Source organism: Halichoeres trimaculatus, unplaced genomic scaffold (assembly GCF_033239565.1).
Source record: "Halichoeres trimaculatus isolate MK-OKI-2021-1 unplaced genomic scaffold, fHalTri1.1 fHalTri1_scaffold_23, whole genome shotgun sequence".
Taxonomy (NCBI): domain Eukaryota; kingdom Metazoa; phylum Chordata; class Actinopteri; order Labriformes; family Labridae; genus Halichoeres; species Halichoeres trimaculatus.
In genome coordinates this window covers 23,339,175-23,366,482 of record NW_027437201.1, presented here as the reverse complement: position 1 = coordinate 23,366,482, position 27,308 = coordinate 23,339,175, and the positions used below count along the sequence as shown (strand labels likewise).

General features: G+C 40.9%; 2 protein-coding genes across 2 annotated transcripts in view; one reads left to right on the top strand and one right to left on the bottom strand.

Annotated features, from left to right (window-relative positions):
- Positions 1–17,523, top strand: part of ogfod3 (2-oxoglutarate and iron dependent oxygenase domain containing 3) — a 24,289-nt gene extending 6,766 nt beyond the window's left edge. The window contains exons 8-9 of the mRNA XM_074662509.1: positions 5,313–5,436; positions 16,531–17,523. Of these exons, the coding sequence (XP_074518610.1) occupies positions 5,313–5,436; positions 16,531–16,667 (261 nt within the window). The 3' untranslated portion in view covers positions 16,668–17,523. The remainder of the gene's footprint in view (positions 1–5,312; positions 5,437–16,530) is intronic.
- Positions 16,579–27,308, bottom strand: LOC141784677 (urotensin-2 receptor). The gene is made up of 2 exons (XM_074662508.1): positions 25,796–27,308; positions 16,579–16,710 (listed from the first exon to the last, which is right to left on the bottom strand). Exon 1 carries the CDS (start codon positions 26,882–26,884, stop codon positions 25,832–25,834), a length of 1,053 nt encoding a protein of 350 aa, XP_074518609.1. The 5' UTR covers positions 26,885–27,308; the 3' UTR covers positions 16,579–16,710; positions 25,796–25,831.

The window sequence follows — 27,308 nt, the reverse complement described above, 5'->3', positions numbered from 1 at the left end:
TCTGAAGGAAAAAGGGGGTCCAACCCGGGACTAGCAAAGTCTACCTGATACAAAAAAATACAGTTAAACAGAATTTTTTTTTTTTTCTTCTTTCCTTTTTTTCTCTTTTCTCGTCTTTCCTCTTTTCTCTTTTCTTTTTTTCTCTCCCCCTTTTTTCTTTTTTTATCTTTTTTCCTTATTTCCTTTTTTCTTCTCTTTTTCTTTTCTTTTTTTTTCTTTCCTCTTTTTTCTTTTCTTTTTTCTCTTCTTTCCCCGTTTTTTCTTTTTTTTCCCTTTTTTTTCTTTTTTCTTTTCTTCTTTTTTCTTTTCTTCTTTTTTTCTTATTTCCTCTTCTTTCCCCCTTTTTTCTCCTTTTCCTTCTTTTTCCCCTTTTTCTTTTTCCTTTTTTTCTTGTCTTTTTTCTTTTTTCTCTCCTTTCCCCTTTTTCTTTTCTTTCTCTTTTTTTCCTTTTTTCATTTTTCCTTCTTTTTCTTTTCTTTTTCCATTATTCCTTGTTTCTTCTTTTTTCTCTTCTTTCCCCCCTTTTTTCTGCTTTATCTTCTTTTTTCCTTTTTCTTTTTCCTTTTTTTCCTTTTTCCTTCTTTTTCTTTTCTTTTTTTTCTTTTTTCTTTTCTACCCCCCTTTATTTCTTCTTTTTCTTCTTTTTTTCCTTTTTTCTTTTTCCTTTTTTTTTCTTTTGTGTCCCTTTTTGTCCAGAAAAAGAAAAAGATTCAACACAGTGTTAGCAAAAGAGGGAAAGGAGGAAAATAGTAAAAGGAGAAAAAAGTTTATGATGGGAAATTGATTAATTATTCTGAGGAACGGAGAGAAATAATGACTGTGGCGTCATCGTTGTGTGAAGTTTCGTTTTCTTTCTGCGTGTTTGTAATCTCGTGTGTGTTTTCTGTGAGCGTTGATCTCGCAGAGCTTTGATATCTGCTTTAGCTTCTTCTTGAAGAGGTGACTTATCTTTACGAACCTCGAGCTGCTTGTTTTCAACACGTATCCTAAAATCTTTCCTGATACCGTCTCGATAAGGTTGTAACTCATTTTGAAGCGTTCTCACAGAGATAGGCGAGTCGTCTTCTTGTTCCCTGCCTGGTGTTGGGGGCTGAAGCCAATGAAAGTGAAGTTTGCAAACTTTTTGGTGTCAGAATATATTTCGTCTTTTCGTCTGGAGTCAAAAACCCAGTTTGAAGTTTGTGTTATAGCTGGTTTAGAAAGTTAAATATTTTTGAAGTCCGGCTGGATCATTCTGTCTGGATTCTTCTGAACCACCTTTTTCTCCCGTGTTGTGATTAACTCTACTCCCTGATCATCACAAGGTCGTGCTAAAGGCTGCGTGCAGGCATTGGGCATCGACCGTCCTGCTCGAGCTTTGTCTCGGCTGGCCATGAATGAAAAGTGCAGCTATTACAAAGCAGGAAACTGATCTTTTTGTTACAGCGAGGTCATCGCTCCTTTAAAGATATCAGCCGATCAAAGGAAGGTCAGTTTGACTCCGCTGAAACGAGCTTATTCAACCTTTAAAGGGCGCGCCAGGAGACTGAGCAGCAGGATTCAGACTTCTACCTGAGATTTCTTTTTATTCCTGACACAACTTTTCATGCCACGGGTTTCTAACAATGAGATCCTTTTTTAGACACGTTTAATGGCATGAGAAGTACAAAAAAACTGAGTCACAATCAGACTGTGATCCCAGATGAAGTAAGCAGGACAGAATATTTCCTGAAAAAAAGAGTTTTCAGTAGGGAAGGAATTCCTCTGATAGAAAGAGTAAGGGCAAAAATAAACAGTCCCTGAGTGTCGTTTTGTCGTGGTTGATCTTTTTTATTGACTGACTCTGAGAGCAAAGAAACCAGGAGAATATATTTTGTATTTCCTGAGACGTAGCACGTTGACTGTTCCTTTCTACAAATTGGTATTTGTTGCCTCATTGCCTCCTGCTTACAGTCGGCAGCTGCAAAGACGCAGCGCCTCTTTCCCATCTGTCACCGCTGCCGTCTCGGAGGTAATTGGCTAACCCAACTGTCATTTAAATGTTAATGGCCCCTGAAGTCTTCTGTGCTAAAATTCCTTCCCCATCGATCACGCTCCTGATAAGATGTCACAGCAACAGTTTCACAGTTTCAGTGTGACGGCGTGGAGCGTGTGTGTGGGGGCTCTCTCTCACAGCAAAACGATCATTTGATAAGATGCAAACATCAGAAATATTAACGTGACCTCACCAGCTGGTCTCTGAAGCTCAGATCTACAACATCTGGGATGGGTTTGCATAAATTTAAATGTTTATTTTAATGTTTTTAAGGTCAGAGATTTATCGTCTGTTTAGCTCCGTTATAGATGATCCCAATTAAAATCGTATGATGACTTTGATCTGACCTCAGGCTGAGAGCACCGTGATGGAGCTCTGCTAATTTATGCAAGTCCTCACCCACTCGATAAATTATCATAATAATTACAATGCTAATCATAATTTACATGTTTTACATTTTACACATCTTTGCATTGCTATGAGTCCAGAAAATTGCTCAGCATCAGAATGGAACTGGTTACAGACTTATATCAAAGCACCTGAATATTCCAGTCAGCACCGTTGGGGCCATTATTCACAAGTGGAAGAAGCACCACCTTACCATCAACAGGCCACGCACAGGAGCTCCTTGAAGATTTCTGACCAGGGAGTCAGAAAGATAGTCAGAAGAGGACTCAACCAGCCAAGGACCACCCTGAAAGTGCTCCAGAAAGACTTGGAGGCAGCAGGTACAATTGTTACAGAGAAAACAACAGGCAATGCACTCCACCACCATGGCCTCTATGGACGCTCAGCCCGCAAGACTCCATTCCTCAAGAAAAGGCATGTTGAAGCTGGTTTAAAGTTTGCTAAACAGCATCTTGACAAGCCTGTAGAATACTGGGAGAATGTTGTCTGGTCAGATGAGACCAAAACTGAACTTTTGGGCTGTCATACTATTATAATAATAGTAAAATATTTTAAAAGAAAACAGTTGAAAATCAATTCAAGATACAAAATAAAATAGCCAAAAAAAGAAGGTTATAATACAGATTTTAATATATAAGCACAAAAGTCGCAGTGCAGATGTGTGCAGGTTAAGTTCCTGTGTGATCTGAGTGATCCTGAAAAAGTCTCCCTTCTAGATATATTCCTGATCCTTATCCACACTTAAAATGAGATTATCATCACCGATATTACTGGGACCGGATTGATTTACAGCACATCTAAGTCTCTATGACAACACCACATCGGCTGATGAAGTTTCGATTTCTTTTTGATTTCTGTGATTAATTTTGTAGTGATGGTGGACACTGGAGCCTAACTGTCTGACAGAAAAAGGACAGAAGAGCAGAAGAAAGAGAAGCAGGAGAGAGATAGAGCACCAGCTAAAGGCTAAACTGTTAGTGATACAAACTTACGTTAGCTTGTTGTCACGTTTCAAACCCGAGCGCTACGTAATTGTGCTGATAAATACCTTAACTTGGCGCGTTAATGCAAATTAGCCGTAAAAAGGTGAGTCTGTAACCTGGAGAGTTTCTGTAGACCTGATGTTCTTTGGGAGTTTGTTACAGATATTTACAGTAAAAGGAGATGACATGTTTTTCATTTTTTCAAACCCATTTTTCCTCAGCCGCTGGCTTTTTACTTCAGCTTTAATCCAGCGAGGATCCCCTCAGTGCAGATCTCTCTGACTCTCAGAAAAAGACAGCTCTGTGTCTTCCCTGTCATCTCTCACTGTGACGTTGTGTTAAAACCACACACTCTTAAACTCATGAACCTCCTTCAGGGATCCAGCGCTTCTCATTAGTGCTCCTGTGACGCGCGCGGCACAAACAGCCCTCAGCGCCGCTCATTTCACATGAGGGGATTTCACTCCGTCTTAAGGTGCTGCTCCTGATTGCAGTCCAGCCCCCAGACTAACATCCACTTAGTTAGAGAAATACTCAACCAGGGAGAATTACAAGCACGCCCTCATCACCTGTAATTAATCAGAGCAGGAAGTCCTGTGAGGTGAGCTGTTCAAGGTGAATTATGCCGAGACTGAGGATCCCTGAGATGCTGCAGGGGAGGAGATTTAAGCTGTTTTTAATGTTTTTATTAAGCTAGTGTTCTGAGTTTACAGCAACAAAACTGTTCATACACTCACTATGAACTGCATGAGATATTCAAAGAGTAACATTTGTTGGGATTAGCACCAATCTGATTTTTTTTTAACCCAGTGACTAAACAAAAAACTCAAAGTCAGTTCAAATGTCCAGACTTTTCGCTGGAAACTATGAAAGGGGCCACAAAATCTACTAAGTCTTCACAGTAAAGACAAAAAAGCGTTAAAAAAATCTCTCTACAGTTAAAATCTAGTGAATAATAATGATACAAAATGTTTTTCTTGTGAATGTAATTGTACATATGATTTGTTGTTTTTTAAATTATTAATAGGTTATCAAAAAAAATTCAACTATCAATAGTTTGCTTTTTTTGAATAACTTTAATTAATTTCATTTTTTTATTTTATCATTTTTGTAAAAATTAAAAAAAGGGATGTTTTTTAATTTGCAAAATTTTCTGTTATTTTTTTGAATTGTAAAAATTTGCAAAAAAGAAAATCATAAATCTGCGTATATTAAAAAAGGGTCAATTTTCAAAAAGTTGGTTTGATTTAAAAAAGCTATTTTTTTAATTTCTTTTTTAAAAATTTATCATTTTGTTAAAAATTAAAATAAAGATTTTTTTTATTTAAAAACTTTTCTGTTACTTTTTTGAATTTTATAGATTTGCAAATAAATTTAATAAATCTGCAAATATTATCAAAAAAATACCAATTTTCAAAAAGATGGTATAACAATTTTTTTTTCAATTTTTTAAATTTCTTTTTCTGAAATTTTATCATATCGGTAAAAAAAAACACAACATTTTATTTATTTGCAAAATTTTCAATTTCTTTTTAAATTTAAAAAATAAGCAAAATAAATCATAAATTTGCAAATATAAATGTTTAAAAAAATAAAATTGTCAGTTTTCAAAAAGTTGGCTTAAAAAAAAACTTTCAAAAATGTTTATTTTTTTATTTTTATAATTTTGGTAAAAATAAAAAAAATAGAAATTTAAATAATTTGCAAAATTTTTCTTTCTTTTCTTTATTTCAAAAATTTGCAGAAGAAATTCTAAACTTTCAAAAAAAAAATTATGATAATAAAATCTCCAGTAATACAGCCTGACCCAGCTGCTTCCATGGCTGCTTGAAGAAACAGTTTGATGAGTTTCTTTCTGACAGGAAACAGACACTGTTAAATATCCACCCTCCTCTTCTCTCCTCTAGGTGACCTACGGCTCCTTTGACTACACCTCCCTCCTCTACCTGTCCGACTACGGCTCCGACTTCACCGGAGGACGTTTCATCTTCATGGACCAAACCGGAAACCGCACGGTGGAACCAAGAGCAGGTAACTCAGAAACTTCATCTCCCTGAAGTAAAAATGCTCCACAGCAGCTGCACACTCTGTGCTCATAACGTCCCTCCCTGCAGCAGGTTAGTCCCACTATCTGCGGGAACACCTGGGAACTCCTGGCTTTGTCTGGTTAAGCCTGTTAATCCACTCCTAAGTGGAGCAGATATTAAAAGGATTTGGTTTTCAGAGCCTTGCTTGAATAATAATTGTTGCTCTCAGCTGGGTTAGGGGATCTGGAGATGTTTTAACCTCCTGAATGTGCAGAGGAGTCGACGTAATCCTGTGTGAGTAAATAATTATCAGTGAGAGCTGGAGCACAGGGGGGCAAAGCTTTACCTCCATAAAGATCCCTGGGGTGAAGATATAACAACACGTTTTTCTTTGTTTGTTAATGTCATATTTACAGATGGTAAAGAAATCTTAGTGAGGCTTTGGATTGAATGGATTTGTGTAAATTATACGGTGATATTCGCTGCACAGAGCAGAGTGTGACTTCAGAGGAAACTGTTAAAAACAGGAAAACTGGATCAGATCTCTGGAGGTTTTGTGAAAATGAAGTTTCTCAGCTGGACACTTTAGAGAACTGAGATCTGGTGCATTTTCAGTCGGTTAAGTTCTGTCAGCACAATTTTTCCTGCAGCCAAAATTAATTTGATACAAGAAAAAGACACTGACACACATCTCAACGTTTCCTGATTTAAAAACTGGTTTTAGACGCATGATGAGGTTTTTTATGTAAGTTAAAGAGATATCATTTAAGTCCTTTGCTCCCATATTTATTAATGCCTCTCAAAGGGATTCAACCCATTACGTTTTGTTTAATGTGCAAACCCAGATTTAATCGAGTTGGAATCTCATCCTGCTCTTTCAGTCAGTTCATGCATAAAATAATTTGAAATGAACGAGGAAAATGATTTCTTCTTATTAAAACAGAAATAAAGATAACTCTGTGGGTATGATTGGCTGGATGGTAGTCAGGGATATTTGCAGAAATCAAACTTTCTCTGCAGCGAGTTGAAGCCTTCAGCAGTGAAACTCCAGAGTACTTTATATTTATTCATGTATGACTGTGCAGAAATATTTCAGTGTTTGCTTTTCATTTATTCAATAATATATTTTTTATTCAACATCTCTGTTTTTACAATGAACCACGCTTGTTATTTCAGAGTTTTGATCCTTTTGCCGGACGATACTAAAAGGAATCTCAAATTTTGACTCTTCTTGAAGCTGTTGGTCTTTTTAAAGCTCCCATCTCCTGCTCCTTTCCTGCAGTTTAATCTGGATCATTGATGTCTTCATGAAATGGTAGTAACATGTTTTGGTCCAAAAAGCCAATAAATCAAGCACAGCAGCATTGTTTCCAGGCTCTCATAGCCCCTCTGTTCAGAACGCTCTGATTTAGTGGGCGTGGCCTTCATATGTAAATGAGCCACCGCTGATACCGCCCCGCTCTTCCACGTCACTGAGAGCGGCGCTACGAGCTCCGAGTGCACAATGTTTAGAAAACAGAGAAGCTGGTTTACCGTAACATTACAGGCTAAAACAACAGGCTAACTGCAGCTAAAGTTAGCATCCTGGAGGAGAAATCCAAAGTTGAAGAGCCATCACTGCTCTGTTTTTGGCTGTAAACAGCCACATAGTTCCATGCTCAAGCTTCCCATCTCAGAAGAAGACAGACTAAGTGTCTAGAGTTCATTTATCAGGAAATGTTCCAGCTACACTCAGTAAAACTGAGCATGTGTGTGCTAGTCACTTCACGGCCGACTGCTTTTCCAACTTTGGACAGTCCAACAGAGGGCTAGCCAATAGACTGGTCCTGAATCCAGGCGCATTACCAACCATCCTCCAACAAACCTGGGACCCTGGAAATGTGAGTGTTTTAAATGCTGTGTGCTGTGGAGCAGATGGAAGAGCTTTTCCTCAGTGTCCCCCTTGTCTCTGTGTTAGCTTCAGGATGCTAACTTTAGCTGCAGTTAGCCTGTTGTTTTAGCCTGTAATGTTAATGGTAAAGGAGCTTCTCTGTTTTCTAAACATTGTGCACTCGGAGCTCGTGGCGCCGCTCTCAGTGACGTGGAAGAGCGGGGCGGTATCAGCGGTGGCTCATTTACATATGAAGGCCACGCCCACTAAATCAGAGCGTTCTGAACAGAGGGGCTATGAGAGCCTGGAAACAATGCTGCTGTGCTTGATTTATTGGCTTTTTGGACCAAAACATGTTACTACCATTTCATGAAGACATCAATGATCCAGATTAAACTGCAGGAGAGGAGCAGGATCGATATTTCAGATTTTTGCAAATTTGAGTTTTCTTTTTGAACACCAGATCAAGTGAAAAAGTTTAATGAAGATGATGATTTTTACAGACTTTTTTTCCTGAAAAAACCACATCACATGTGAGTCAGTTTTCAGGATTTATTCAGGGATTTGACATCTCAACATCTGAACTGAATCTGTTCAGTACCTGACAGTTTCTCTACCTGTCGGCCATATTTGACAGCAAACCATCCCGTCCTCTGATGTTCCTCCTTCCCTTCATCTCACTTATCCTCCATCACCTCCTGCCCTGTGATAAAACCCACAGGCTCCTTTCACTCAATAGCGTCTCCTCCCTCCTCTTCAATTTTTCACTTCCACCCCTGCCTCCTGTCCCCCTCCTCCTCCTCTTCCTCCTCCTCCTCCTCTTCATCCATCCTGTCTCTGCCTCTTTGAAAATGCTCATGTACCATTCAGACACCAGCCTCTTACCGAGTCAGAGAGCGGGAGTGAAGCATTGTTGGCTGCCGACAGTGTCCTCTGGTGATATGAGCCGCGACGTTGACTGAAGGTCGTATGATAATAAGGAGCGAACGCCGCTGCCTTCCGCCATCGTCTCCAGTGACAGGCTTTTGTGAATAGCTCAGACATCCTGCATCAATGGAGTCAGAATCACCCGCAGACAGCAGAGGGATGGTGACAGCGTGATATTAAACTCATGAAACCTGAGGAAGAGGGACGGGTGAAGATGCTCGAACATCTTCATAACAAAAAGTCGCCTCTGTGTTTTCACCTGTCGCTGTAATTCTCATTCAGAGAGGTGCTTGAATGAGACGGATATAAAAACGGCGCTTAATGCGTCAGAAGCCATCATCCCTCATTATCCCTGCTAAAAACATGACTCACCTCTGTGCTAACTCTAGATTACTGAGGGGTGTTAGGAGTCTGACCCCGATGCAGCGCTGCTGGGATAATAAAGGCTCTTTAAGGTGACAGCGATAAACAAAGAGTGATTAACGCCCCAGGGAGACAATCAGAGATGGAAAGACAGAAAAGAAGCTGGAGAGACGAGTGATGGGTCTGCCTCTTCACGGCGAAGAGAGGGGTCGTGTGGAGGGTGGGCGCACGCAGGAAATGCCTGGAGAAAAGTACAGAGCAGATAAGTGATGAATGGATAAGACGTGTGGCTCAGAAAGTCAGATCCAAACAGAGCGATGAGACGTCAGAGGCCTGTCAGTCGGGGGCTAACCTGACGGCTCAAACAACCACGAGGGGATTTGATAACCTCAGCGGGACTTCAAACCAGCAGTCTGACCTTGGCGGCTGCAAAAACCCAGAAACCAGAGACCGCAGGAATGCTTGGACTGAATTTCAGAGCTGATTTTATTCGCTGATATGCACGTTTTGTGAAAACGGGTGCACTGTGACAGCTCGTCTTGCTCCTATATTGAGTTACAGGCCAATAAGTGACTTCATAGCCGAGGTGGTTTGTTAAAGAGTGAAAACAAACCTGGTGTTAGTTACGTCTGCGGTTCAGCTGTCAAATACCCACACTTCACTCTGCACACAAACTTCTTTATAAGGGCATTAACGGTCTCCTGACACGCTCTGAGATAACGTGCTGACATCACTGGGGGTGATTATGCTCATGAGCCGCGTATGGTCTAAAAATAGTTTCTCACCTCTTCAGTTTGGGCTCCTGCATTTCGTTGGACTTGGCTGACACCACCATGAAGCTGACCCACACGTGAGCAGCCGGAGCCAGTTTCTTACAGAGCAGGGGTGGCCAACCTCAGGAGCAAAACTTGGGTAAAGATTTATACTTTGGCCACGTTTACACAGAGACTCCTGCAAAGATTCTTCCCTTCCCCTAGCGTGAAAACAATCGGCGCTCATACAACTCCAAGACGACAAGTCACAACGATGAAGTGGCCGTGCCAGGCCAGTAGTTGGCGATGTGGAGTTGTACTGAAGTGGCGCCGTTAAATTACCCGCTTGCGCACAAATGCTATCCGGTTTAGACAGCCTTTAAAGAAGGAGAAGAAGAAGCGGATTTATTTTTTATAAACAACAATGGCGAGTGGACGTATGAAGACAACAATGAAGAAAACAAACCCAGGACAGTAAGCAGCGTATGCTACTCAGAAATCAGCCATCATTGTTGTGGGTTTTCTTTCTTTTTCTGCCATTTTATTGTGTGAGACGGTTGGCAATCCAACCTTGAGGCGCATTACTGCCACCAACTGGACCAGAATGGCATAACTAGAAGTTGTGGCTGCACATGCAACCTGCACCTGGAACTTCAAGTGCGCATGCGGAGAGGTCAGTGTTTCACCCTGAAACGCTCTGCTCTGTGTTTATACCAGGCTGGATGGAGGAGCGATTGGAAAACTCTCCACTATAGAGAGCGTTTTCAAAAGTTTCCGTTTTCGGGCAAAACGCAACAAAATGTCATTGGATTTGACCGTTTTTGGCGTTGTGTATATGTGGCCTTAAGTTTCAGTTTCTCTTCGCTCATGCACTAATAGCTAGCTAGGTAGCTATCTAACTTTCTATCCACAGATAGATAGATAGATAGATAGATAGATAGATAGATGGATGGATGGATGGATGGATGGATGGATGGATGGATGGATGGATGGATGGATGGATGGATGGATGGATGGATGGATGGATGGATAGATAGATAGATAGATAGATAGATAGATAGATAGATAGATAGATAGATAGATAGATAGATAGATAGATAGATGGATGGATGGATGGATGGATGGATGGATAGATAGATAGATAGATGGATAGATGGATAGATAGGTAGATGGATAGAAGGATAGAAGGCTGAATAGATAGGTAGATAGATAGATAGATAGATAGATAGATAGATAGATAGATAGATAGATAGATAGATAGATAGATAGATAGATAGATAGATAGAATGTGGCTCATGTTAAGTATTTTAAGAAGATTTTTTTCCTTTAATAGAGTTAAAGCCTTCAAAGTAGCTGGACAGATGTAAAAAGCACCGTACACGTCCATTTACCATACTCTTAGATTAGAACTTTGTTTGATCCGTTTCCCTAAAACTCGTCGACGCTGTCCTCAAAAGAGTTCACAAATCCTCTGAGGTGTTATCTCTGCGTTCCAAAAACTGAGTTCACCTTTCTCTGAATCTCTCTGCTTTTGTAAGTACGACTGAACTACCCGAGATGATATATTGAAGTATGATAAGTTAAAGTATGGATGATCCTCTTTAGTTCAGCTGTGAGCGTCTGTCTGTGAACTCTTCATGTTCTAAAAACAGCTTCAAACTGAGCAGGTACGATATAAAATCCTCCTTTAAAGACACAAAACCAGGTGTTTGAAATGAACTGCTGAACTCAGACATTATCACATGACAACTGGTGTCCTGTTTCTCTTTATCTGGGTTAAGTCTTGTTCCTGGCTGTACCATGGAGCGATGGTTGGCACGTTGGCTGAGACAATTGATGGATGGATTTATTCCTCTCACCTTTGACGCTCTGCTTTGAGTTTCCTGTTGAGGACACTTAAAGGAGATATAATCAGGAGAGAAGGGAATTAAAATTCACCTTAAGAGGCTCCTTAAGAGCTGTCAGAGCGGCAGATATGACTCCAAGTGTTGATCTGACTGAATCATCACCTCTGCTCGGCTTTATTTCCTTTTTGAGAAGAAGATCAGAGAGCGTTGGGGAACAGCACGAGTTGTTCTTTGCTTTTGGGTCGAGATCAGTAAACAGCACGTTAAATAACTCTCCCCAGAGGATCCACTGTGAACATCATGGCTGTGCAGCTCATTAGTTTGTTAGCAGATGCACTTTATTGAAAGCTGCTTCAAAGAAAATCTGATTTTTAGAGATTTTTGGAAAAAAAAACAAACAAACAAAAAAACAGACACCAAGTATGGTAAAAGGAGCTCGTGCCATCGTTACAGACTGATGAGATCAACACCAGATGATCAGGGTCAGTTTTCTGCCGTGTTACGTGCTGCGTAAACATCAGCAAACTCTGCTTCTGACCAAGACGATTTTGTATTAATTCTACAACAACATATTTCTGAACTCTCACATTTTCAAATCTTGATGAAAAAATCTTTTAAGAGATATCGGTATCAGCCAGTATTTACTCATTAGCTGCCGGACATTTTCAGAGCATCTTAAACGATCTTTCAAGACCCAAATAATCTTGTTTTCTCTGACTGTGTTAACACCAAAACTACCTAAGAAGAGTGGACTGTCTTCTTTAATGTCTCTCTTCCTATTTTTGACCCAAAAAACTGACAAAACAAACTTTTTTTGATCACGTTCATCTCGGGTGCTCCATCCTTTGATCCTCTCCATGGTCGTCTTTTCTCACGATCGCGCCGCTCTTTCTCTCTGAACTACCTCAACACATCATCTCAGATTATTATTATTTTTTTTTTTTCTTTTAAACAATATTGATATTGGTAAATATCTGTTTAAGGCTATAACAGCAATATTAATATCGGATTCTGGTATTGGCCAAAATGTTCATATCCGCCCATCCCTAGTTACTGGATAAACTTTGTTTTTGTTTCTGGCTTTAGAAGAAAATCTACATGTGCACCGGGGAAACTGAGAAAGTCAGGTTTGAAGTTAGCGTTAGCATCCTGTTTTAATGCTATTAAAGACCACAGGTCACATGGACGTCTTTGAGGAAGCCTTTAGTCTGTCAACCTTCCTCAAACATGGTGAAAACTCTCCCATGTGGCATCAATAAAACAACACACAACAACAAAACTTGAATATTTACCATGTGTACCTGTTAAACCAACTCTTTCCAGAGCTGCCTCTCCTCTCAACTCTAAGTTTCTTGATACGTAATATGCAGAGGATCGCACTTTGACCTCTGATGACCTAACGTAATCTGAATCAACCTTTTTTTTTGATGGCAGCAAATTTTTTAAAATTTTTTTACAATTATTAATTAATAGTATTAAGACAGTTACAGGTAGGATTTGCAAGAATTTTGGTTATTCACCAGAAAACACATCATTCAAACTGGGCTCCTCCTCCTTGGCTCAGGGCCAGCTGCAGCACACACCCACAGCCTCCAACAGTGACTACATGAACTCACTCTCTAGCCCAGCAACCACCTGTAGCATCACGTTTCTTCATAGAAGAGATTTGAGAGCTGTGCTCCTGACTTAGCATGTTAGCACAAGCTAATCACAGGTATTTGACACATACCTGGTTAGCATAAAGCTAACTCACGTCACTCGAAAGTGAGTGAAAGTCGAGCCAAGCTTCACCCTCGTTAAGTAAAAAGCTTGATCTGTTTGGAGTTTCATTTCACTTTGGTTGTTTTTCCTCCTCTGTGCTACATTTGCTATCGTAGCTACTCTGATTAGCTTCATCCACTCGCTAATCAACACGCAAAGTCACTTGGGTGCTCTGTGATTGGCTGATGTAACCACGCTTACTCTCCGCTCAGAAACATCCTGAAACAACCAAAACGTCAACATCCAGGCAGAGGAGGGGGTTTGAGGCAGACACAGACACTGACACACAAAAGTTGACATTTTTTAAGGGAAATCCTGCAGACTCTACCTTTACAGAGTCTGTTTTCTGAGACAAACCAAAACGTCTAAACATGTAAAAACTCTCCTAACCTTTCCAAACGTGGTTATGGTTTTAAAGCTCATGAATACTGCCCCGTAAATGCCCTGAAACTGGTTCCTGGTGGATCCTGATTCCCGCTGAGTTCTTCCTCTGATTCTCTCTTTAATGTGCTGCCACTAATCTGCTCTGCTGACTGCTCACAATCTGCTGGCTCTGCTCTCAGGAAACACTGGGAACATTTATATCGACAAGTGCGAGGGATTATTTTCAAAGACTGTTGCATTGTGCGGTTATCTAAAGCTGTTAGGCCGCCTCGAACTCTGGAGAACGACCTCCTTTTCAGCGGCACGCAGCGAGCACGCCACCACGCATTGTTTCCCTGCTCACGCTGATTCTCCGTGCATTAATTATCTTCCTCATTACGACCCATTCTTTAGGTTTTCAGTGTAAATTTAATTGTTTAACCGAGCGCTGCTTTCTATTGACGTCCTCTGCTAATGCCCTGCCAGGGGGGATTAGCCACCCACGCACACACACTCTACACACACTGCACACACAGGCAAACACAAGTCATCAGTATTCCTGAGGAGGGAGAGGCGAGCCAACAAATCAGGGTTTTATGTTTCTGTTTTTTTATTCATACTCTCTAATGAGATAATCCAATCAAAAGGCAAAGAAACGCAAAGTTGAAAAAAGTCTCAACTTTTAATATGAGTCCTTACATTATGCAGCGACTGCAGAGGAGATGTAAATATTAATGCAGATGTCTCCCTAAGAAGAGGCAGGTTGTGTTTAGAAAGTAGCAGACTCGCTGATGAATGGGGTTAGCTCATTAGCTAGCCCAGCCAAGCAGAGCCTGTGATAAATGACGAGGGGTTAGCCCAAGGCGAACTCTGCAGCCTCCCTCTGTGGGTCGGCCCGGGAGAAACAGAAGTTTTAACTTAAAGTTTGAAACCAGAGAAAGCTCAGAGTGTGTGTCTGGAAAAAAAAGGAACAGTCTGTAAATGTCCTGAATGAGTCCTCGCTGCCACTTCACGTCCCAGCCTTCGCTGTGTCCTCTGTCATTACATTTCTTTTATGATCACAAACAATGGCTCACAGAGTTTGTTCATCTTCATCCAAGGCTCAATGCAACATGTTCAGGAAGGAGCTACTTAACCACTGTAGATCGAGGTAAACAAACAATTGTTGATAAAATTAGCTTGGCTATATGTTCAATCTAAAAAACGGGTCATGTTTTATTTTCAGTAAATGTCTTTTTAGACTTAATCTGAGCCACATTCCCCTGACCAGTCCAGAAAAATTTAAAGTTTTTTAAAGACAAGAATGAGGTCTGAATTGCTTGCCATTGGAACAAGAGAAAAGTTTCTTGTACTAAGACATTTTTCTGGCTTAAAGCAAATTGTTTCACAGTTTTCTCTTGTTCCATTGGCAGATTTTTTACTTGTTACAAAAAATTCAGACCTCATTTTTGTTTTTAAAGGTGAAAGCAGCTTATATTAAGTGTATTTTTTTTCTCAATCTCAAACTACACCCCCTGTTGGGAATAGTCTGGAAGTGACCTTTCGCCCCTCTCTTCTCCCAATGTTTTTTTTTCATATCTATTGCTAAGGGGTGCTGGGTAGCTGGCTGCTCCTGGGTTCACCTAATTTCTGTGTTTCTCCATGTTTGTTTTCTTGTATGTCTTGGAAGGGATGTAACTGAAATGAAATTTCCTCTCAGGGATCAATAAAGTATTTTGATTCCGAATAAGACAATTTTTACTTAAAACAAGACAAAAACACTTGATAAGATTTCTTTTTATTTTTGCAGTATGTGCATCTCTCCTCACCAAACCTGCCTCACTAAAGCCAGCTATCATATAAAACACAGAGGGTGAAGCCGGGAGTGTTAGAGCTCCCCCTTCTGGCTGCCTGCAGTATAAATCTTTAAACCTGCTTCCTCTTAGATCATATCAGATGGAGCTTGGGTCAAACTTGAGGGTAAAAGTGTGTGTCCGATGATGTGTGGCTTTGGCATCCCACTTAGGAATGTGGAAGGGCAGGGAGCTCCAAGATAGACCGATATTTAACATTTGAAGCATATCGGCATCAGCCTTTTTTTTTTTTAATCCGGCGGCTGATAAAAAATTAAATTTCAGACTGTGTTATTTTGTACAGTCATGTAGAGACATTTTTTTAGAGGCAAACTTGACTTACTGCAGAAAACTTTAGGGAGATATTTATTTTTGTAAGTTTTCATTTGACTTTTTAATCCAGCTGTTGAGCCTGGGAGCTGTTTGATAATCAAATGCTTAAAGGCTTTAAACTAAGTTAACTTTAAGAGTTCGAATTATCCCAAATTTGGCGCCAATATTTTTACGATTAATACAAATATGGATTATCGGCTCCCTTGGCTCCTGATTATCGGTATCTTCCCTGAAAACACACATCGGACTGGTGGTGATCTTATGACAAGTTGATAAATTGACAAATCCAGGCTCCTGGGTTGGGATGTGACATCAGCGCTAAGGCTCCACCTCTCAGGTCATTTCTACACCGGCTTCGACTCCACCAGCGTGATGTCGGCGCACATTCAGGGGCTGTTTCAGCCTCTACGCAGGATTTCGTCTTTGCTTTGTTTTTAACCAGCAGCCACAATGACTCATCGGCGAGCAGCCGCCTTTAAAACAACACACTGACTGTGTTTAATGCGGCGAATAAAGAAGCCAGAACGTTTCATCATTACTCAGGTATTTGTTGAGACTGGGTGCACATGACCTGGAAAGAAAAACAACTCGTTTGTTTTGGTCTAAAGTTTTAAAAAGCTCCCGGGTCTGAAACTCTCTAAACGCAGGATCCAGCTTTAGTTTGTCTCCTTAGAGCTTAATGTGCGACACTTCGAGCCCAGCTTTGCTGAGCGACTGAAAACAGAGGTGAACATGTGGGTAGTCAGTCAGACGGGTGTTGTAGGGCGTTATTAATCCCACAGTTCAGATGTTCACCTCTGGCTCTGCTCCTCATCCTCCAGGCCAACAACCTCCTGGCTCCACCTCCACGCTGGAGGCACAGAGAGATCGAAACCCAGGCGTCTCACTTCAGTTTTGACCAAACCGAGCAAGTCTGCAGCTCTTTCACCTGAAAAACTCTCAGTTTGTGAAGCTGTTTTTGCAGCAGAGGAGTTGAAAGTTGTTTTTTGAAGTGTCAGTCAGTCCCAGAATCACATTTTCCCCTGACTCTCTCTGTCCTCTCCTGCCCAGGTCGAGTCTCCTTCTTCACGTCCGGTACGGAGAACCTCCACCGCGTGGAGAAGGTGTCATGGGGAACGCGCTATGCCATCACCGTGTCTTTCACCTGCGACCCAGCGCACGCCATCTCCGACCCCGCTCTGCCGTGAGGCGCCCAGGAGCGGCGAGGATGCTCCCTGCTTCGGATGAGCCCTGCGGCGAAGAGGAGAGGACAGAAAAGTGAATTTTGTGAGGTGGTTTCCTGCAGCTGCTCGCTCGATATCTGTAATTTTCCTTCATGTCTGGAAATCGACTGCAGAGGAAAACGCTTTTTCCCTATTTGTTACAGACCGTTGTATTTTTATCCAATTTTCTACAGCTGTTGTTTTCCTCCTGCTCAATCGAAACTGGACGGCATGTTGGCTTTTCCCACACATACCCACGATTTGTTTCTCCTGAGCTCGGAGGGGGCGGCTGGAGTGGAAATTGACTCTCAGCTGACTCCGTTTCAGAGACGCTGAAGTGGGATTGTCTGCTTACTGTATCTGCGGGTGAGACGAGCTGTCATTTCCTTCAAGAGGAGATCAAAATCTAGAGAATCTCTGTGACCCCTGCGGTGTTTTCTTCCTCGTCTGTTGAGGATGTCATTCACTCTGCGTGGTCGGAGGAAACAGTTTGAAATAAAACATTCATAAAACACAAGCATCACCTCGTCTCCTCATTCTTCGACTTTTCTTGCAGAGTTCTCATCCCGTATAACCAGATTACCCTGAAATTGAATTAATGTGAAGTTTGTATTAATTTAAGTGATATCAGCCTTGAGAATACTTGTATTAATTACCGCCAGGCTCTTATCTGCACGTCTTCGAGACACCAGAAAATTGATGAATCGCTCGAGGAGGCACTCGAGGATCAAAAAGTGCAGTCTGTTCGAGAAGTCATCAGGCTTGTCTTTCTTATTTTCTGCACAGATGCTCGCAGCGAAACGCCCTCCTCGTTCTCGTCTGTGCTTCGTCGTTTCAGGAGTTGAAACTTTGAATTCATAAATGAGTGAAGAGTGTCTCCGCCGGAGGACTTTTAGACATTTAAAAGCTCCGTCTGCTCCAAATGTTTGGGACTGTGTGACAGAATTTGGTTGAAAATCAGCGTAAGAAACGTTCAAAAAGAGAAATGAGGTTTATGAAGACGTGTGTTTTGGTTTCCCTAAATGCTTAAACCCCTGGATTAAGCACAGCTTCATCTTAAGCTGTGATAATGTTGAAGAGTTCATTAGACGGTCGCTGCGTCGAGCAGGTAGTCAGCACCAGGCTCATTAGAGGAAGATTCATGATGATAGAGAGCGGTAATCACATAATTGGGAGATTTAAAACAGAAACACTGAGCTGAAAAACGCTTAAACGAGGCAAAGAGCCGGAGAAGAGGAAATCCTCTGACAAACGATGGAAAAGATGGTTGCTAGGCGCCGCCCTGTTAGCTATGGCTGCCTCTCTTCTTTGTCTGTTTCTTGTCTTTTTTTCGTCTCTGGATCATTACTTTGTTTGGCTCATTTGTTGGTCATAGACACCAAACTTTTTGTGTCTTCAGTGATATTTTTTCTACTTTTTCTCCTGTGTTTGTCTGGAGATCCTACATGTAACCATGGCTGCATTTTTTACATGTGAAATCAGCTGTTAGCAGCCTGTAGCAAGTCAGTGCTAACTGGTGCTAGGCCGGATGTTTCCCACAAGGTGAGGAGAAGGAGGTGAGGACGACGTGCTGGTTCTCAGGTGTGAGCTAAGAAGTGACGACATGGACCTGTCCTTCCATCCATCGTTATTGGGAACGTAAGATCTATCTCCAATAAGATGGACGAGCTAGCTGTGCTAACCCAGCAACAGAGGGAATACCAGAGGGCAGAGTAGCATCATGCTATTCACAGACATGGCTAACAGAGCTAACACCAGACACCAAGGCCACATGTGAAGAGCTTCACCTGCTGTGAGCAGACAGGATCCAGGAGACAGAGACTGAACAGACTGCTGAAGAAGCTCAGTCCTGGACCCTGTGGAGGTGGAGGCTGGCTGACTGGACAATGATGGACAAGCTGTCAGCATCTATTTTCTTATGGAGCTTTTAACACTTTCTATACACTTTCTTACTTTGGTTTTCTTGATTGCTGCTGTGACTTCAATTTCGTTGTACTTGTTACAATGACAATAAAGTTCCATTCTATTCTATTCTATTCTATTCTATTCTATTCTATTCTATTCTATTCTATTCTTATTGGCCGCACATGTCATTGCAGGATTTTTTTAAACAAGGACAAAGATATCCAGTCAAAAAAAAATCCATTTACGCGTGGTCCAAGCCTAAGAAGCAGCAAATTAAAAGTAAAGACCTTAACAGTGAGCCAAAACATGATCTTGATGTGTACTTTTCTACTAGTCAACATCTCGTTTAATGTCTAGCAAGACCAGAGAGTTTTAAAGAGACATCTTTCCTTTTTGGAGTCTGTTTTTGTCTGAGTGATCTTGAAAAAGTCTCTCTTCTAGATATCTGCCTGATCCTAATCCACACTTTAAAATGAGATTATCAGCACCAATATTACAGATTACAGGTTATTTCAAAAAGCTACTTCTTAGCTTCCTGATCTAAGCTTCTATGATAACACCACGTCGGCTGATGAAGTTTCGATTTCTTTCTGATTTCTGTGATTAATTTTGTAGTGATGGTGGACACTGGAGCCTAACTGTCAGACAGAAAAAGGACAGAAGAGCAGAAGAACATGATCTTGATGTGTACTTTTCTACTAGTCAACATCTCGTTTAATGTCTAGCAAGACCAGAGAGTTTTAAAGAGACATCTTTCCTTTTTGGAGTCTGTTTTTGTCTGAGTGATCTTGAAAAAGTCTTCCCACTAGATATCTGCCTGATCCTAATCCACACTTTAAAATGAGATTATCAGCACCAATATTACAGATTACAGGTTATTTCAAAAAGCTACTTCTTAGCTTCCTGATCTAAGCTTCTATGATAACACCACGGCGGCTGATGAAGTTTCGATTTCTTTATGATTTCTGTGATTAATTTTGTAGTGATGGTGGACACTGGAGCCTAACTGTCAGACAGAAAAAGGACAGAAGAGCAGAAGAAAGAGAAACAGGAGAGAGATAGAGCACAAGCTAAAGGCTGAAAGGGCTAAACTGTTTGTGCTAATGTTGACTCCAACCCACAGTCAGCAGTTATTCTGCAGTGGTCTGTTCAAACTTGAGAGTCTATCAATAAAATGAAGTGAGGTTACGTTAGCTCTGATTGGTAGATGACTGGCATAACCAGGCTGCCGATAGCACTACATATAGCTGGCTATTGACGTACAGTACAAACTTACATTTGCATTGTTTCTGATAAAAAGTTGACTCGAACAAAAAATGTGTTCCAAAACAAACGCACGTCTTGTTAAAAGTAACATCTTTACGACAGTGTGTGTGAGACTCCAGGCCAGAAGGTGGCGCTGCAGTCACATTAAAACACATCCTCCTCACAGCAGCAACCATAACAAATGGAAACGTAACTGTGACAGCCATATGCGATGATTCAGCCTCATTATGCACAAACAGTCCAGACAGAAGAAGAACTTTGACTTTGCTGACCTGTTTTCTCTCCATCGACTGAAACTCGAGGAGAAATCCGTCAGCCTTCAAATCTGCAAACATCTGCATTATTTGCTTCCTCTGCGTCACCTGATCACAGTAAAATGACTGCAGATCACAGCGGTACGTGTTACACAGAGTTCAGGCTCAGAGTATGTGACGCTCAGAGGACAGGAGCAGAGTGATTGTTTTATTAAAGCTAAACGGCGGTCTCAAAGCACAGAGGTGCTGTTAGCGAACATGATGGAGGTCTCTGTCCTCTGAAGGTGAAACCACGCTCTCCTCTGGTTATTTATAAACCTCCCTTTGGTCTAAATGAAGCACAAGCCACTGGTCACAGTGATTAATACACAGCCTTTAGGAGCAGTGGTTCTTCTCTCTTTATGAAGTCTGCAGACCTTATTTCACTTTAGTTACCTCAGCTAATACTGGACGAACTCTCACTCAGCGACAGGTTCACTTTTCAAAGTTTCTCTAAAATGAAAAGTGAAACTTTGTCTCAAACATTTTTTCTCACTTTTTGATGACACTGATACTGAATCACTGGATCATTGCAGTGTAGATTAAAATGTACAGTTCAGAATAACGTACAGATCTTTTATTTTTCACCTCTCAAAGAATCAGGACAGAAACTGGTCACCGTGTGTTTTAGTTTAAAGCTCCAGCAGACTGGATTAACCCACTCACTCAGATCCATCACCTCTCTTCACCTGTGTACCTGTTGTCTTACCCTGTGCCATGATGTGGAGATCACTGTGTGGGTAAGTACTGTATATTGTGTAACACTGAGAGGTTGGTGGGTGCGTAGGCTTCAGGGAGCTTTAAGTGTGATGATTGTGTGTTTAAATATTTTCATATTTTCTCCTGGATTTTCCTTTATTATGGTTTTGTATTATGAGTGATCGTGTTTACGGTGGCTGGTGAGGATCAGACGGCACAACAGAAGTTAAAAAAGGTCGGTAATTCCAACAGACACAGAAAAGTTGTAAAATAAATATTAGGATTTTTTGCTTAACATATTTTTTTTTTGTTAAAAGTCGACCTTTATGTTATAATTGAAAAACTTAATTTAGGTTTTTTTTTTTATAAGCTGGGTTTAAAAAAAAACTGAGATGTCAGATCCCCTGAAAAAACCCTAAACGCTGACTCACATATGATGTCCATTTTTGGGGAAAATATGGCTCCAGACATAGTCTACAGACATCTCCATCCACCATCAACTTTTTCACCTGGTTTCATAATATGATATAATTTAATGTAATATAATGTAATATAATATAATATAATATAATATAATTTAAAATAATATAATATAATGTAATATAATGTAATACAACATAATATAATAAAATAATATAATATAAAAAATAATATAATATTATATAGTATGTATAATATTATATAATAATTCAATATAATATAAAATGATATGAAAAATATAATATAATTTGATATATAATAAAATTTGATATAACATTATATATTATAATATAATATAAGATAATGTAATATAATCAGCTATTAGTTATAAGAGGTTAAAAACGTCTTGGGTTTAAAACTCTGTGGTGTCGTGTTTTCATGTTTTGATTCTCCCTGATGACCCACTTCACTCTCTGATACAAACTTCCTCAGTTCCTGTCTGTTGTGAAAACAAAGATCTGATTGGCTGTTAAAAACCTTGTCATCGGGGAACTTATCGTGACTCATTTTTCTCCTTGCATTTCAGAAAAACTACAAACATCCCCTCCACACTCATGAACATATTTTTTTCCAGGGCTCAGGAGAGAATTTACCCATGAATCTTCGACATAAGCCTGTAAGTCTGTCACACAGCCACTGTATCCTGGATTTGCATTGAGAATATGCTGGAAAAACAACAGAAGAAACATCAGCATTTTCCACATCAGGGCTGTGACGGTGTTAGTGAACCATCGAGGGACGATCTGCCGTGAATTTATTCATGAGTTTGTGACATTTGACATGCAACAAGTCAAAGTGCACCGATGCTCGCAGCGCCACCTGGGACACTCATCTGTAAATGTCAGCGCTGCAGATTTCATTCAGATCTTATTCATCATTATGAAAATCTGACTCTGAGAGCTCAGAGACACGCTCACTGTTCCCGCCATGCTCAGCTGCTCCTCCTGTCTGGTGGAGGGAGGAAGGACGGAGCAGTTTTCCAGCAGATGGTCCTGCACGCTGATGAGACTTTAATCAGTCACGTTAACAGGGAAGAGCCGCCCTTTGAAGCCGTGAGACGTCTTCATGAAAGAGTTATGAAGAAAAAAGCTGTGATAGACTCCAGATCTCCAGCTCTGTCTCTAGTAGTCAATAGTTGCGTTTTTTAAATTAACTTAAATAAATTTCATTTTTTAAAATTATATCATTTTGGTTAAAAATAATAATAATAATAATAACTTAGAAAAGTTTTCTGTTACTTTTTTGAATTTTAAAAAATTTGCAAAAAAAAAAAAAAATCATTAATCTGCAAATATAAAAAAGTGGTCAATTTTCAGAAAGTTAGTATTACTTAAAAAAAAAATCTATTTTCTATTTTTTTTATTATATTATTTTGGTAAAAAAAAAAAAAAGAAAAGAATTATTTTTAAGTTTGAAAAAAATTCTGTTACTTTTTAGAATTTTTAAAGATTTGCAAAAAGATATCACAAATCTGCAAATGTAAAAAAAATGCCAATTTTCAAAAATAATGGTATATTACATTTATATTTTTTATTTTTTTATTGTCTTTTTTTAAAATTTCTCATTTCGGTAAAAATAAAAAAAAACAACATTTTATTTATTTGCCAAATTTTCAATTACTTTTTAAATTTTTTAAATTTGCAAAATAATTCATAAATTTGCAAATATAAATATATGAAAAATAAAATTGTCAATTGTCAAAAAGTTGGCTAAAAAAAAACCTTTCAAAAAAAATTTTTTTTAATTTTATTATTTGGTAAAAATCAAAAAGATAGAAATTTATTTAATTTGCAAAATTTTTGTTCCTTTTTTGATTTAAAAAATTTGCAGAGGAAATCATAAACTTTCAGAAAAAAAAAATAATGATAATAAAATTTCCCGAAATATGGCCTGACCCAGCTGCCTCCATTGCTACCAGATTAAACAGTTCGATATGTGACTTGCTTACAGGAGACACACCTCGTTGAATATCTTCTGTCCTCCTCTTCTCTCCTCTAGGTGACTTACTGCTCCTTTGACTACACCTCCCTCCTTTACCTTTCCGACTATGGCTCTGACTTCACTGGAGGATGTTTGCAGATTTCATTCAGATCTCCAGCTCTGTCTCTTTCCTCTGATAAGTGGGTCAGTAATGGGATTGGAAACGCTCCATCACAGCAGTGGGTGTTCTTGGCTGGAGGTTTGTTTGATTCTCAGAGAGGACGCGTGCAAATGCAGGAAAAAAGTGAATGGCCATGCAGGCTGGATTTCCTTTAATCCTCAGCCAGAGAAGACCTCCGAGGTCCAGGTGTGGGCTCAAACCTTCCCTCACACTCACACACCTGTGTGGCATCATGTGTCTGCTGTGAAACAGATGATTAGGTGCTATAATCAGTGACGTACATCAACGTAAAGTGTTTTTGTTGGACCTGTGTCTATAAAAAGTGGTCAGCTGCTTTCCCACAGAGCCTCAGAGGAGGGTGGATTGATTCATTACAGATGAGTTTTCATTCAGGCTCTCAGACAGCCAGGAGCACTCCCCCTCCCCGCCCATACCGTCTATTTCCAGCAGAGCTCTGTTTCATCACGTACCACAAATTATGCATCAGTTCAGCACAGGACTGAGAGCTGAACTGCTGCACATGAATAAACTACGTCGACTCAGCTCTGGGAGTTCAAGTGAGATATGAAGACAACTAAAATAAAATCTTAACAAGTGTTTTTTTTTGTTATTTTAATCAAAAATTTGAATATAACTTAAAATTAAAGCCACAAGCAGTGTCAGACGGGTCCTCAGGGCTCCTGCCGGTCCCCCATACCTGTTTTCCCTCCACTGTCACGGTTTCATCCCTTTCTGGCCTCTTAGTGCTATAACAGTTGACACCATTGTTTCCTCTGCTGAGTCACATGACCAGCTGCACGGAATTCTAATCACTGTGACATCATCACGGAACTCCTAATCAGTGTGTGACATCATCAGAGACCTGCTGCAGCAGAGGGAGGATTCCAATTCACAAAAGTTTACAAACAGCTCAACATAAAGGCCAGAATGTTGACCTAATCTGTGTAAGAATATGATATTTTTGTAGGAAATTTTGTCAGGAATCAGTTCATGTCATTTTTAAAGCTGTACAACTTTTACTTTTTTGTCTAGAAGCCCAAATGTGGAAGCCTGTGCGAGGTGGAGGCTCCAAACCTATTGGTTCCAATGGAGGGAGCTGAGAGCGTTCATCGACTTTGAGGTATCGTCATTTGAAAACCGGGTCTGAAATAACAACTTCCATAAGAAATTTTGTACAACAGGGTCTAGTCTGTCAGGTGAGCGATTTTCGAATCGATACCACTTAGGGTTTTGGAGGAGATGATTTTTGCAGAAAGGGTAAAAATGTGGCAAAATCTTATTTTGAAAGGCAACTTTCCGGCTTCCTGTGCAAGATAGGGTCGTGGTGCCACTACTTTTTTTGTGCGTCTCAATGAGACAAACATTTTGACGTTGGTTTCACCTCTCTACGACATTCCTACCACACGTTACAGCCATTTTAGTGTATTTTTGAGTGCCTAGTCGAGGCTAGATAACCCATTTAAAATTTGTCAAAAAAATTTAATTAAATAAATAAAATGTTTAAAAAGGTTTTGTTGTTTTTCAAAAAAATAAAAATAAAAAAAATCCTGAAAAAGTAAATGAAGATAATAATAAAACAATAATAAAAAAAAAGAAAAGAAAAAAATTAACATGAGTTTTCACATTTAAATATGTGGATTTATTTTTGTTAGTCTTCTATCTGTAAGAAAAGTTGGGCTGGGACAATATGTTATTCTCGCGATTCAAATCTATTACAATTTTTACGATTTGAATTGCGTTCTTTGATATTCCTGATTTTTGCGATTTTTTGTTTGCTACCAAGTGAAAAAGTTAAATGATAATAATAATGTCTACAGACGATATCAGGAGCCATATTTTCCTATAAATTGCACATCACGTGAATCAGAGAGAAACATTTCGCCCCCTGCTGGAGAAAAGAGGGAACTTTTTCCAATCCAGTTGATGAACAAAGACTGAAAAGAAGAATTTGAATTTGGAAAAAAAAAAAAGTTTTTTGGACACAAAAAATAATGATTTTGATATTGTCAAACATAAAATTCCGATATATCAATTTGTGATTTTTTCTTCCACCCCTTAAAAGTTATAACGGCATGTCCAACTGTTTCATGCTGGATGCCATTTAAAAAAAAAAGAAAAGTTGTATCATGGTTTTATTTAACTTTTTGTGAGAGAAGGAGCGGATATAATAAGTTTTTTCTTCTTTCTGCTCCTTTTCTTGTTAGAGATTTTTTAAATTTTTTATATTGAATATTTTTTTGACAGTAGGAATGAAATAAAGACAAACCAAGGAGCAAGACGCACAGAGGAGCTCATCAGCATGAGGTCTGGCTGCGCGCTCCTGACGCAAGGTGTCATGGCTTGTGCGTAACGGAGGGGTCAACACTTACCCGCTGCTGTTCCTAAAGAGTTCTCACTCCCATGAGTCACTTCAGCGTCCCCATGACCAGAGTCTCGGAGTTGAACTCGAACTGGTTGCTGGAGGAGGCGGACTTCCCCCAGGAGTAGAGGCTGGGCGGCCGCTGCTTGAAGGAGGACGTGTACCTGTAGAAGCTCCTGTGCCTGTTCTTCAGGTACTCCCTGTAGTTCTTGGTGAGGAGCGTGTAGAGGAAAGGGTTGATGCAGCTGTTGCTGTAGGTGAGGCTGGCCACCAGGTAGTTAATGCAGGTGTGTGTCTGCGAGGCCAGGCTCAGCGGCTTGGAGTGGTACAGAGGAAGCAGCTGCCAGATCCAGAAGGGCAGGAAACACGCCCAGAACACCAGCACGATGGTGAAAATCATGATCAGAACTTTCTGCTTCGGTGATCGCTTGCTGCCCCCTCTGCTGATCACAGAGTTCCTCTGGGACTCCAGGTAAGTGCGCGCCAACTTGATGTACAGGTAACCGATGATGAGCCCCGGTGCCATGATGCTGGTGCCGAACAGGACGGTCACATACACTTTGTACGCCAGAGGCGCCCAGGTGGGTGCGCACATCCTCTTCACGCCCCCATCCGGCGTGTTTTTGGTGGTCTGTGCGACCATGATCATCATGGGCAGAGTGAGCACCAGAGACAGCAGCCACACGCCCCACGCCAGCCCCTTCCGGTAACTCTTGGAGCGCCTCACCGTGTCCAGCGGCTTGGTGACGGCCAGGTAGCGCTCCGTGCACATGACGGTGAGCGTGAAGATGCTGGCGTGCATGGTGAGGAGGTCCAGGCTGAGCAGGATGCGACAGCCCACGTCCCCGAAGTACCAGTCCTTCAGGAAGTAGGTGGACACCACGAAGGGGATGGTGGAGAGGTAGAGGAGGTCCGCCAGAGCCAGGTTGATGATGGAGATGTACATGGAGGTGGCGAGGCGGATGGAGTGGCACATCACCACCAGGGTGTACACGTTCCCCGACACCCCGATGATGTAAACAATGGAGAGGAGCGTCCCGAAAGTGGAGGTGATGACGAGTTCCTGATCCGCAGCCCCGGACGGGCTCGTGTGGTTCATGCTTCCCGCGGAGATGTCGCTGCGCAGGATCCAGAGCCGGGGAAGTTTGGAGCGATGCGCTCCGGCGCTCGCTGAGCTTCGCCTGCTCGCTCCTCCGCGCACACACTGATGCTCTTTGCTCCCTGCGTCACCGCCGCGACTCAGACTGAAGATCTCACAGAGGAAGGAAGAGGAGAGAGCGTGATCCAGCAGCGCTCAGCTGGCGTCTCTGTAAACACTGCGATGGGAGAACGTGATCCTCGGCGGGTGGAGGAGGGAAAGGAGGAGAGGAAGCCTCTGTGGACGAGACATGTGTCATGAATTCAAAGGTTTCATGAAAAGTTTGGTTTGCCATGTGTGTGCACACGAAGCCAGCCGCGCAGGGTTTTCTTTCCCAGGCTGCCTCAGATTAAATCTCTCATTCCTCCGCTGCGCGCAGCTCCGA